This window comes from Anser brachyrhynchus (genome assembly GCF_964034855.1).
Source record: "Anser brachyrhynchus genome assembly, chromosome: 6".
NCBI classification, from domain to species: domain Eukaryota; kingdom Metazoa; phylum Chordata; class Aves; order Anseriformes; family Anatidae; genus Anser; species Anser brachyrhynchus.
In genome coordinates, this window is record NC_137700.1 from 31,290,184 (window position 1) to 31,301,212 (window position 11,029).

The 11,029-nt window shown below is 71.5% G+C and overlaps 3 protein-coding genes across 5 annotated transcripts; 1 reads left to right on the forward strand and 2 right to left on the reverse strand.

Moving 5' to 3' along the window:
• Positions 1-61: 61 nt before the first annotated feature.
• Positions 62-5,515, reverse strand: LZTS2 (leucine zipper tumor suppressor 2). 3 transcript variants are annotated; one of them, XM_080596892.1, is made up of 6 exons: positions 5,457-5,515; positions 4,956-5,015; positions 3,399-3,878; positions 2,430-2,999; positions 1,836-2,105; positions 62-1,719 (listed from the first exon to the last, which is right to left on the reverse strand). In XM_080596892.1, exons 3-6 carry the CDS (start codon positions 3,837-3,839, stop codon positions 1,051-1,053), a joined length of 1,950 nt encoding a protein of 649 aa, XP_080453018.1. In that variant the 5' UTR covers positions 3,840-3,878; positions 4,956-5,015; positions 5,457-5,515; the 3' UTR covers positions 62-1,050. The 3 variants fall into 3 exon arrangements, with proteins under 3 accessions (XP_080453018.1, XP_080453020.1, XP_080453019.1); XM_080596894.1 differs by lacking the exon at positions 4,956-5,015 and having other exon boundaries at positions 5,457-5,478; XM_080596893.1 differs by lacking the exons at positions 4,956-5,015; positions 5,457-5,515 and adding an exon at positions 4,604-4,697.
• A 572-nt stretch (positions 5,516-6,087) lies between these two features.
• Positions 6,088-9,738, reverse strand: TWNK (twinkle mtDNA helicase). The gene is made up of 5 exons (XM_080596872.1): positions 8,425-9,738; positions 7,933-8,173; positions 7,578-7,685; positions 7,279-7,420; positions 6,088-6,856 (listed from the first exon to the last, which is right to left on the reverse strand). The coding sequence occupies exons 1-5, from the start codon at positions 9,668-9,670 to the stop codon at positions 6,596-6,598; spliced, it is 1,998 nt and encodes a 665-aa protein (XP_080452998.1). The 5' UTR covers positions 9,671-9,738; the 3' UTR covers positions 6,088-6,595.
• Positions 9,739-9,783: 45 nt separating this feature from the next.
• MRPL43 (mitochondrial ribosomal protein L43) lies at positions 9,784-11,013 on the forward strand. Its single transcript, XM_080596934.1, has 3 exons — positions 9,784-9,974; positions 10,093-10,199; positions 10,780-11,013. The coding sequence occupies exons 1-3, from the start codon at positions 9,844-9,846 to the stop codon at positions 11,004-11,006; spliced, it is 465 nt and encodes a 154-aa protein (XP_080453060.1). The 5' UTR covers positions 9,784-9,843; the 3' UTR covers positions 11,007-11,013.
• The last annotated feature ends 16 nt before the right edge of the window (positions 11,014-11,029 follow it).

Here is an 11,029-nt window from a genome sequence, read left to right on the forward strand (position 1 = left end):
AAGTGTGTGTGGGGGGGACAAGTGGACCTGACCCTGCTCCGGACACACGGACGCTGCCCTGAAAAAAAACACAGCCGGGGGCTTGTTTTTAATCGGCGTTTCCAGGTGGTACAAGGGCGAGCCGGGCTCTGGAAATGGGACACAACCGAAATAAAGTACAAAAATACAATTCCACCCCCCCCCCCTCCTCCCCCCAAACAGCTTGGGGGCGAGCAAGCCAGAGCTGGGCACGGCCAGGCTTTTCCTTTGGTTTGACCCCGTGGCACAGAGCCTGCCCCCCACCCCGGTGTCCCCGAGGTGTCCCCCACTGGTGGCCAGCGCTGGCTGCCCCGCACTGAGCCCCTCTCCCCCGGGCCGAGCAGGCTGGGCGTCACAGGGGCACGTGCTGGGCTTTTTTTTTTGGGGTGGGGGGGGGGAGACACACAGGGATGCTGGGGCAAGGGCACGGGGAAGGCACTGAGGGCAGCGCGCCCGGTGGCGGGGGTGAGGGGTCCACAGCCAGGCAGGGCGTGAGCACGGAGAGGGCGCTGTTTTTTGGTAGGTCCTATAAAAATAGAGTTATTTAAAATGGCACAGAAACGAATCCCCTGACAAACACGCTGGGGGGGGGGGGTGGAGGGAAGGCAGGGACAGGGCACGCTTCCCGAGGGGACAGCGGCTGGGTGACAGTGCTGGGAGGGACAAGAGGGAGGGGACAAGCCACCCTCCCCGTGCCCAAGGTGACCCCGGCTGAAGGCAGCGCTGCTAATCCCCGGGCGCTAAGAGGATCAGCAGGAACCAGCCCCAGGCGGCCCCGGGGCCGTGACGCAGCACCCCCCCGCCCCACAGCTCCGGGGCACCCCCCTGCCATAGCGGGGGGGCCAACACAACCTCACCCCAACACCTCGATGCCAGGGAGGGGGCAGCTCCCCAAGTTCCCTCTGCCCCCTCCCAGCGCCGGCGGTCTCTGCATAGAGGGGGGCAAAGCGGGGACCCCCGCTCCCAGCCCCCAAAATCCCAGGGGCTAGAGCCCCCCCGCTGTCCAAGCAGGGAGCCGGGGCAGGCAGCGTCTCAGATCTCGGTGGCCGTGATCTCCTCGAAGGGTGGGTCCGGCCCGGGGGGGTCGCAGGGCTCTGAGGACGACGGGGGGTCCTCGCCCTGCAGCCGGAGGTGCTGGAGGCGCTGCTCGAGGCGCCGGTTGCGGCGGTACATCTGGATGTAGTTGTACTGCAGCTGCTTCTGGTAGCGGATCACCCGCTCCTTCTCGCCCTGCCACGTGCTCCGCTCCTGCTCGAAGGCGTCCCGCTGCTCCTGCCCGCGCCGCCTCTCCAGGGCCACCTCCGCCCGCAGCCTCTCCAGCTGCCTCCGCAGCCCCGCCGTGCCCCGCGCCTCCTCGCCGGGCTCCGGGCAGCCCTCGCCGGGCTCGGGGCAGCAGCGTCCGCGGGCGGCTTCCCGCAGCCCCGCCACCTCCTGCTCCAGCCGGCCCGCCTTGGCGCGGAAGAGGTCGGCCTCGCTCTTGCGGCGCTGCAGTTCGTTGGCGCACACCTCCAGCTCCAGCGCCTTGAGCCGGGCGGCCTCCTGCAGCCCCCGCGCCTGCTGCTCGCCCGCCTGCAGCTCGGCCCGCGCCTCCCGCAGCTGCGCCCGCAGCACCAGCAGCTCCGTGCCCCGCTGCGCCAGCTCCGCCTGCGACTCCTTCAGCTGCTGCTTCAGCAGAGAGATCTCCCCCGACTTCTGGCACACCTGCAGGCAGTGGTGGCAGTTCGGGTGCTGCGTCCCCGTCCCAGCCTCTCGGGGACAGGGACACGGCGGTCACCCCCTGCCCAACGGAGCAGGGACGTCACCGTGTTGTGGCTCACCTCCCACTTGGTCTCCTCGAGCCGGGGTCCCAGCTCGGTGTGCTCCCTCTGGAAGGAGGCGCAGCGCCGCTCCAGCAGCTCCCGCTCCTGCAGCAGCTGGGCAAAGTCCTCCTGCAGCTGCTTCTTCTCCTGCTGCAGCTGCAGCACCTGGAGCTGCAGGACCTGCTGCCCGCGCTGCGCCTGCTGGGCCGCCTGCCGCACCTGGGCTGCGCAGCGCTGCCGCAAACCCTCCAGCTCCTGCTCGCAGCGCCGCTGCTTCTCCTCGTACACCTGGGCACGGGCACACGCTGGGTAGGCGGCGCGGCCCCCCCAAGGATGGGGACCCCCCATACCGCCACCCCCACGTCCTCACGGCTGGAGGTGGGTCCTGGAGGACCGAGCTTCCCAGAGCGGGGCGGAGTGCTGCCACCCCCATGCCGGACCCCAAAATGGGCATCCAGAGTCTCCCTCAACCCCACACCGTGGGGACAACCCAATTCTGAGGCCCTGCCCCAAAAGCAGGCCCAGGCACGGGGGCTGTACGGCTCCCCCACCAGCACCACTGAGGAGCCCGCCCCCCACACCCAGGCCCGTTCAGACCCCGCGGGCACCCACCTGGCAGATGGCCACCTCGTTCTCGTCCAGGCTGTCACGCAGCTGCTGCAGCTCGGCCTCCCTCTCCCGCAGCTTGTCCTCCAGCTCGCGCACCAGCAGGGCCTCCTCGCCGGGCAGGGGCGAGCGCCCGCAGGAGCCGCTCTCGGAGGAGGGCCGGCCCCGGCCGCTCAGCGAGCCCGTGCTCTTGCTGGAGGACGAGCGCCCGCTGTCCGAGTTGGAGGGGCCGGCCGGCGGGCGGTAGCCACCCGGGGGCTCGGGGTGGCCGTGGGGGGTGGCCGGGAGGGCTCCCGCCTCGGCGTGCTGGCTGCAGCCCGTGCTGTAGGTGGGCAGGCTGGACAGGGAGTTGCGCCCCGAGTCCGAGAGCGTGCCCGAGTGGCTGCTGGCGCGGCAGCTCAGCGAGCCGGGCTTGTCGGCCCCGGCGGCCCCCAGCAAGTGGGTGAGGCTCACCTGGCTCTCCGAGAGCGCCGGGGCCGCCGGGCGCACCCCCAGGCTGGCCGGCCCCGGAGCAGTCCTGATTTTGGGTACCACTGGTTTGAAGGCCATGGGGCGGATCAGGGTCTTCTCCACGTTCTGGGAAGGGAAAGAGGCGAGAGCGTGGCTCCGGGACCTGGCAGCCTCCAGAGGGCTGGCCCCGCACAGGGGGAGGGCTTGGTAACCCTCTGATCCTGTCCCCATGCAACGCTTTGAGGTGTCCCCAACCCAATCGCTTCCACGTGCTGAAGGAGACAACCACCAAATGCTCTCTGCTCCAGCCCTGCCACCCAGCAGGGTCAGAAAGGCTCCCACATTCACAAACCCACCCCTGGCACCAGGAAGGGGATGTCAGGAGCGCAGAGACCACCTCTGCCCCCAGGGACAGGGACAACGTGACCACGCAGCCCACACACCCAGGCACCTCTCCCCGAGGCCCCCCAGCCCCAGCACGGCACTGGGTGCTGAGCAGAGACCCCAGCACCTCTCCCACCATACCTCCTCCAGCTTGCCGGACACGGGGACAAGCTTGGGGGGCGGCCCCCGAATGCTGCCGCTGGGGGCTCGGTCATCCCGGGCCTCGTCCGAGTCGCTGCAGGGGCTGACGGGAGAGGCGGCTTCCAGCCACTCCCCGTGGAAACCTTCGTTGGCGTAGGCATGGGTGACGCCGGGCGCAGCAGAGCAGGGCTTTTTGGGGGGCAGAGCGTGGAGCAGGGGGTCCGGGGGGCTGGCCCGCAGCAGCCCGTCGTGCACGCGGAAGGAGCCCCCGCCACCGGGGGGCTGGCAGGAGCGGTCGTGGCAGGGCCGGCCGGCGATGAGGCTGCCCACGCTGCCCATGGCGCCCCGCGAGGACGGGGGGGAGCGGGCGGCGGCGCGGAGCTGGGCAGCCCCCTCAGGGGCGGCCTCGATGGAGACGGGCAGCGTCTGCACGATGGCCATGGCGGGGGGGCCCCCGGCGGGCTGGGGGGCGCGGGCAGCCTGTGGGCAAGAAAGGAGCGGCGTGGGGCCACGGGGCACCAGCAGAAAACCCATTCACATCCACCCCATAGGACCCCCAATAAATGGGTGCCGGGGGGGCAGAAGCGAGGGAATGGCCTGCAAGGGATGCCCCGGGCAGGAGGAGGCGCCAAGTGAAGCAGAATAAAGCTGGGATTAACCGGGGGGGGGGCACAGGGCACGGTGGGGGCTGTCCTGCTGCCCCGGACCCTGCCCCACTTGCTGCCCCTCTTCTGCCCCCCAGCACCGCCACGCTGCCATGCCCCAGAGCCCTCGGGACACCCAAACACCCCCCCGTGGCTTGCCCCACAGCACCCAGCACCCCAAACATCCCGTCCCAAAGCACCCTCTGCACCCCCACACCACGACACACTGCCCTACAGCTCCGACACCCCCCCCAGCACCCCCAAACCCTGCCCCGCTCACCCCCTACCCCCTCTCCCCATCCCTGCGTGCCCCGCAGCCCCCCCACGCCCCCCAACCCCACCTCCTCACAGCCCCCAGCAGCCCCCGGCAGCCCCCAGCAGCCCCCAGCCCCATACCCCCGGCACCCCCCCATTACCCCCCCCCCCCCCCCCCCGCTGTCCACAAGCCCCCCAGCGCCCCGACGGGCGGCCCCTAAAGGACCCCCCCGGCTCCGGGGCTACCGGGGGGCTGCGGGGGATAACCGGGGGGCCCCCCCTCCCCCGGGCCGGCCCGACACCCACCTGGGCCGGGGCGCCCCATGATGCGCTCGGGCCGCCTGGCTCCGCCCGCCGGGCTGGCACCGCCCCGGCTCCCTCCGGGCCGCCCCCGGGGCCGCCCCCCCGGGTCCCGCCGGCCCCCGGCAGCGGCACGGCCAGCGGGGGACCCCCAGCCACCGTGTGCCCCCCCCCCAAAGGATGGGATGGGGGGTGCCCCCCATACCCTGTGGGTGCCGGGGGTCCCCGCCCCACGGCAGCAGGACCTCGGTGTGGGGCCGGGGCGCTGCCACCTGCAGCCCGCCCGGTAACCGGGGCGCCCCCCCCGGGGTCCCCCCCCCCCCGCCCCGGTTCCCTGGGCACCCCCCCCGGTGCTCACCTCGCCAGCCGCGGCCCATCCGGGCGGTGTGCCCGGCTCCCGGCTCGGCTCCGTCGCCCCCTGCAGCGGGAAAGAGCCGGGGGGGGAAGGGGTCAGGGCGCACAGGGACCCCCGGAGCCCCCCCGGGTGCCGGCGGGGGGGAGGCGGCCGGCGGGGGGAGCCGTGCCGGGGGCGGGCGGCGGCGCCTCCATCTTCTCCTTCTTCCCCCCCCCCCCCCCCGCCGCCGCCGGCCCGGAGCATGGGGGGGGGGCGAGCGGCCGGGACCGGGCTGCAGCCCCCGGGGACCCCCCCGGGTGCAAGCAGCCGGTGACCGGCGGGGGGGCGCCCCCCAGCCCCAGCACGGCGGCGGGGGCCCGCTCCCGGCCCCCTTCGTCCGCCCGCCCCGCGGGGCCCGGGCCGTTCCCCGGCCCCCCCCCCCCCCCCCCGCAACCGCCAGCCCCGGAGTCCGCCGGGGTCCCCTCCGCCCCCCCGCGGGCCTCCCCCGGTCCCGGCCCCGCTCACCCGCGGTTCCGCCGCCGCCCTCCCGCCGCTCCCCGCCGGCCCGGGCCGCGCCAGGCCCCGCCCGCCCCACCGCCCCCGGCCCCCGGCCCCGCGGCGGAGCGGGAGGCGGCAGGGGGGAGCCCTACGGCCGGGGCGCCGGGCAGCGACGGCAGCGGAGCCGGCGGGGAGCCGGCGGGGGTGGGGGGGCTCGGCGGCTGCCCCCCGCTGGGGGAGGTCGCGGGGGGGCCGGTTGCGGGGCTGGGGGGGTGCCAGGCTCGCCCCCGGGTCCGTGTCCCCGGTGGGGGCCAGCCCCCCCCCGGTTCGGCTCACCGCCACGTCCCCGCGGCCTTCGCCCGCCACGGGCCCGGCTCCCCGAGGTTCTGCCAGCCCCACACGCGTGTGGGTGCCGCGGGGCGCGGTGGCGGGAGGCACCCGTAGTTGGGTCAGGATGGGGCGGGATGGGGCGCGTGGGGCAACGTGGCCCCGCGGCACCGTCCTCCCGTAGGGCTGGAACACAAAGCCCAGACCCCGAACCCAGGACGTGCGCCTGACCCGCACCCACAGGGAGAAACAGGGCCTGGAGGTGGGGGATTTGGGATGGGTCAGAGTGTAAGGACACCCCCTCCCCGCTCCCAGGCAGCAGAGGACAAGGTACAGGAACAGCACTCAACGCTTCTGCTTTAATAAAACCAGAAGCGTCGGACCCAGAGCCCACCACGGGCTCCCCACCGCAGCGGGGACCGGCCGCGTCACAGTATTTTGCCATGAAATGCCCCGAGGGGCCCCAGGGGCTGCTCCCTGAGGTTGTGATGCTGGTGATGCCCCACGGGAACAGGGGGCTTGGGGTGACCCCAGCCAGGGGCCGGACCCAGCAGAGCTGCACAAGCCCCACAGCACGTAGCAGGAGGCGAACCCGGACCGTGGCCCCAAGCATTTGGCCCTGCTTTAGCAGCAATTTAAGGACCTGCCCTGGGTCCAGAGACCCCAAATTCCAGGTGCTTTCTCCTGCTCCTCTCACATGCCCCAGGGCAACGGGGCCAGCAGCCACAGGGCTGCTTCGCACAGGAGGACAGAACACGGGCGCATGGCACCGCTGCTCCCGGTGTGCCCCAACAGCAGCCCCATCCCTCCTGGTGGGCCAGGGAAGGCGATTGCTGGACTCAGGGCTTGCTGGAGCGTCCCGCACCTCCATCCGGATCCTTCTTGGATGAAGGCGCCTTCTCCTCCTTCATCTTCTTCAGCTTGGCCTTGTTCTTGCTAGAGGTGGAGGAGAACGTGAGCGAGGCCTTGCTGAACTCCAGGGGGAAGACGCCCACGTCCCCGTCGAAGCGGTTCTTGGACACCTGCAGGTACCGCTTCCCGGGGCCCGTCGTCAGCTTGCGGTCCTGCAGGATGAGGACGTTGTCGGCCTCCTGGCTGGCCTGCGGGAAGAAAACATCTCCAGGGGGTGCTGCGTGGGGAAGGGGCACCCCAACAGCCAGCCCTGCCTTGGGCGTCCCGGTGAGCTGCGGGGACAGAGGGACCTGGAGGGAGCTGCTGCGGGCCCCAAGTGCCCGGCCTGGATCACACCAGGGCACAGGGCAGCAGGAAAATGGGTGCTTGGAGGGCAAACCCAGCACCCTCCGTGCTGCTTCACGTGGTAACTCATCCCCCATCCCACTCACAGCCAATTAGCATCAATTAGCTGCACCCCACCGAAGCCCGCACGAAGCAGGACTCCGCGCACCCCCAGCAGGTGACAGGGACACCCTGCTCCACCACGGCACGTTTGGGGCCCCCGGTGACGGCACGCAGCGTGCCGATGCCACCACCCCGTCCCCGCCCGAGGGCCAGGAGGAGGCACCTTGGCGGAGCCGAAGATGGAGGCGGTCTGCAGCTCCTTCTCGTCGTCCTCCTTGCGGGGGTGGATGATCAGCGTGATGTGGCACGTGTTTTCCGTGGCGAACTTGCGGAAGGCACCGATGATGAAATCCTGGGCTGCGAGCCTGCGGGGGGACAGAGAGGACACATCAGGGGCAGCCCCGCACTCCCATGGGTGCTGTCACTCCATGGGGCAGCAACCACCCCAAAATGGGGCTGTTGTGCTGGATGGGACCCCAACAGGACACCCAGCTGGTGTTATAACTCCCAGAGAAGCGTTACCTGTCTGCTGAGAGCTGCTCGTGCCCCATCATGAACTGCAAGTTGTCCACGACCACGTGGGTGATGTCGTACATGTAGACAGCGTGCTTCATGGTGTCGATAACCGTCCTGCGTGGGGGACACCAGGGTTACTGAGGACACGGACACCGAGCCAGGCACGGGGAGATGCAGAGCTGGCAGGGCCAGGTCCCCTCTCTCCACCCCACCCCAGAGGAAAGCCACAACAGCCCTGGTGACAGCAGGGACACTGCCACACAGCCGTGACAGCCACAGCATGCCCTGCCCCACGTGTCCCCTCACCCCGCAAGCACACAGAGAGCAAGCCCTAGAAGGGAACAAAGGAACAGGGCCGTACTTGATGTTCTGCTGGCCATGGAAGGTCATGAAGTAGAGCGGCAGCTCCTCGAAGCGGTCGGCCCACTCGTCGTACAGCTCCAACTGGTCCTCCAGGCGTCGCGCCGCAAACTGGGTCAGCATGATCTTGGCCAGGCGGATGTTGTTGATCTCGAAGCTGCCCCACAGCGTGCACACCCCCTGCGTGCACAGGTCCAGCGCGTACTCGCTGATGAACGTCGTCTTCCCGCTGCCCGTTGGGCCTGGGGTAAAGGGGGAAGTGAGCTGGGGGAGAAGATGCAACCCGTGCTGATCACTCGGGAGGGTATTTGAAGAAAAAGACACCAGGGTACAGCCAAGAGCAACCCAAGCCCGGCGTTCCCACCAGGAACAAGCAGCATCCCATGCCTGGGTGCTCGCACATCACCCCAGCACCTCGTGCATCTCCACGGCTGCGAGCAGCTGGGGTTTGGGGCCGGCTGAGCCCTGCGTGCCCCATCCTGCGGCCCCTCACCTGTGAAGACGGTGAGCTCGCCTTTGCGGTGCCCCTTGAGGAGCTTGTTGAGCTCGGGGAAGCGCGCCCACTTGACGCCGGCCACCTGCTCGCTGTTGGCCAGCTCCCCGAAGACCTCCTCGCGCAGCTGCCTGAAGGAGACGATGGACTTGTGGCCGGCGGGCAGGGCAGCGCGCAGGATCTTGGTGAGGTTCAGCCCCCGGTTCAACGCCTCCAGGGGCCGGGGCTGGAGGTCGCCGGGGCGCACCAGGGAGCAGCGCTTGACGCTCAGCTTGCGGGCGAAGAGCTTGGCGGCCTCCCAGGAGCGCAGGTCCTCGCCCAGCCACAGCGTGACGCGCTTGAACTGCTCCAGGTAGGGCAGCAGGGCCGGGGGCAGGCAGGTGGCACCCCGCGGCAGGGCCAGGCTGGGCACCCCGGTGGCCTGGTGCAAGGCCAGGGCGTCGAGCTCCCGCCCCGTCAGCACCACCTCGGTGTCCCGGCGCCCGATCAGGGGCAGCCCGAAGAGGTTGTGGTAGGCGTCGAAGCGGGGGAACGTCTCCTCCGTGGTGGTCGTGGCGTTCCCCTGCCTCTGCGTGCCCACCAGCTTCAGCCCCCGCAGCGCCCCGTCGCGGGGGCCGAACCAGGGGAAGACGAGCGCCCTGGCGGCCCGCAGGTACCGCACCCCGAAACGCTTCAGGGTGGCGTCCGCCAGCTGGGCGATGCCGAACGCCGCCTTGGTGGCACAGCTCTCCTCTTCGTCCAGCAGCTCCCAGAGCGGCAGCGCCCGCTCCCAGATGCGCCGGGCATCCTCCCGCGCCCTCCTGGCTTCCACCTCCTCCTCGTCCTCCTCCTCTGCCTCGCCGGGGCCTGGCGGAGGGAGCCCACGGTGGCGCAGCTCCACGGCGGCCTGCAGGTCCTGCCAGGTGCCCTCGGCCAGCGTGGCGGTGCAGAGGAAGCCGCCCGTCGTCTTGTCGATGAAGAGCGTGAAGGGCGGCCCGGCGGGGCCCGGGGCGAAGAGGCTGGGGGCGTGCAGGCAGCTGTAGCCATCCTGGAAGGGGACCCCCTGCTCGCGGAGGTACCGCCGGATCTCGGTGACGGACACGGCGGGCGCGGCGCCGCCGGGCTCGGGCAGCACGGCCTTCTTGTAGCGCCGCTGGCTCAGCCGCCCCGCCGCCTCCTCCACCACCCCCCCGGGGGGCGCCCCGCGGCTCCGCAGCAGCAAGAAACCGGCGGCGGCTCTGCAGGGCCGCAGCGGCACCGCCGCCATCCCCCCCCCCCCCCCCGCCCCGGTAACCCACCACCACCACCACCCCCCGACCCCGCGGTACCCCCGGGGCCGCTCAAGCCGCGCCCCCCACGCGGAGCCCCACGGGCGCCGCCATTTCGCGTCCCGCCTCCTTCCTCCTCCCCGTCCCCGCTTCCGGGACACCGGGAGGCGCCATGACGGGCCGCGGGGCTCCCAGCCGCTTCTTGGCGGCCGTGCTGGGCAGCGGGCTGGGCCGCTCCGTGCGGCAGCTGCAGCGCCTGCAGCTCCTCTTCAGCCCCGCCGCGCCCGACGCCCGCGGGGCCAGGTAGGGACGGGGGAGCCGCCGGTACCGGGTGTTTGTTTGTTTTGGGGGGGGGGGGGGGGAGGTGGTGATCGTTGACCCCTGAGGATTTTTCGGGGGGTGGTGGGGGGGCGCCCCGCAGGCAGTTCGTGGAGGAGGCGGCGGCGGAGTTCGCCCGGAGGCACCCCGAGGTGGTGCTGTACGTGCGGCCCGGCGGGGGGCCCGCGCCCGTGCTGCTGGCGGAGTACCGTGAGTGGGGGGGGACTGGGGGGGGCACTGGGAGGGGGGGACTGGGGGGGCACTGGGAGGAGGGGGGGGGACTGGGGAGGGGGGAACTGGGAGGAGAGGGGGGACCGTGGGGGCACTGGGAGGAGAGGGGGGCTGGGGGGGCACTGGGGGGGCGGCTGGGGTGGGGGCACTGGGAGGGGAGGGGGAACTGGGGGGGGGACACTGCGGGGGGTAGACACTGGGAGGGGGAACTGGGAGAAGGGTATGGGGAGGGGGGGCACTGGGGGGGTAGCTGGAGGGTGACTGGGAGGGGAGGGGGGACTGGGCAGGGGGGCACTGGGAGAAGGGGAGGGGGGGAGCTGGGGGGTGACTGGGAGGGGAGGGGGGACTGGGCGGGGGGCAATGGGAGGGGAGGGGGAACTGGGAGGCCATCACCAGGAAGAGAAGGGTATGGGGAGGGGGGAAATGGGGGCAGACACCAGAGGGAGGGGGTTACAGAAGGAAGGGACACACACACACACACACACACACACTCGATAAGGGGGGGCACTGGGGACACCCTGGTCTCACCCCCCTGTTGTACCCCCCCGTTGTGCCGCAGTGAACGGGACGGTGCGGGAGGAGCTCATCGCCAACAAGACGAGCGAGGAGATCGCCCAGCTCGCCACCAAGCTGGCCAACCAGTCCGGCCTGGACATCGTGCGCATCCGCAAGCCCTTCCACACCGATAACCCCAGCGTGCAGGGCCAGTGGCACCCCCTCACCAACAAGCCCATCGCCCTCCTTGTGCGGGGCCCCCGCCTGACACCCCCCCCAATAAAGCCTTGACCCCCCCCACCGTGCTGTGTGCA

What these genes read in the sequence shown, in the direction of transcription:
- LZTS2 (XM_080596892.1), bottom strand. Translation starts at nt 3,839, where the DNA reads ATGGCCATCGTGCAGACGCTGCCCGTCTCCATCGAGGCCGCCCCTGAG. An exon ending in TGTCCGGCAAGCTGGAGGAG is followed by an intron (nt 3,000 to 3,398) that starts GTATGGTGGGAG and finishes TTCCCTTCCCAG; the next exon opens with AACGTGGAGAAGACCCTGAT. An exon ending in ACGAGGTGGCCATCTGCCAG is followed by an intron (nt 2,106 to 2,429) that starts GTGGGTGCCCGC and finishes GCCCGTGCCCAG; the next exon opens with GTGTACGAGGAGAAGCAGCG.
- TWNK (XM_080596872.1), bottom strand. Translation starts at nt 9,670, where the DNA reads ATGGCGGCGGTGCCGCTGCGGCCCTGCAGAGCCGCCGCCGGTTTCTTG. An exon ending in CATGGCCAGCAGAACATCAA is followed by an intron (nt 7,686 to 7,932) that starts GTACGGCCCTGT and finishes TCCCCCACGCAG; the next exon opens with GACGGTTATCGACACCATGA. An exon ending in GAGCAGCTCTCAGCAGACAG is followed by an intron (nt 7,421 to 7,577) that starts GTAACGCTTCTC and finishes GTCCCCCCGCAG; the next exon opens with GCTCGCAGCCCAGGATTTCA.
- MRPL43 (XM_080596934.1), top strand. Translation starts at nt 9,844, where the DNA reads ATGACGGGCCGCGGGGCTCCCAGCCGCTTCTTGGCGGCCGTGCTGGGC. An exon ending in CCCGACGCCCGCGGGGCCAG is followed by an intron (nt 9,975 to 10,092) that starts GTAGGGACGGGG and finishes GGCGCCCCGCAG; the next exon opens with GCAGTTCGTGGAGGAGGCGG. An exon ending in CGTGCTGCTGGCGGAGTACC is followed by an intron (nt 10,200 to 10,779) that starts GTGAGTGGGGGG and finishes GTTGTGCCGCAG; the next exon opens with TGAACGGGACGGTGCGGGAG.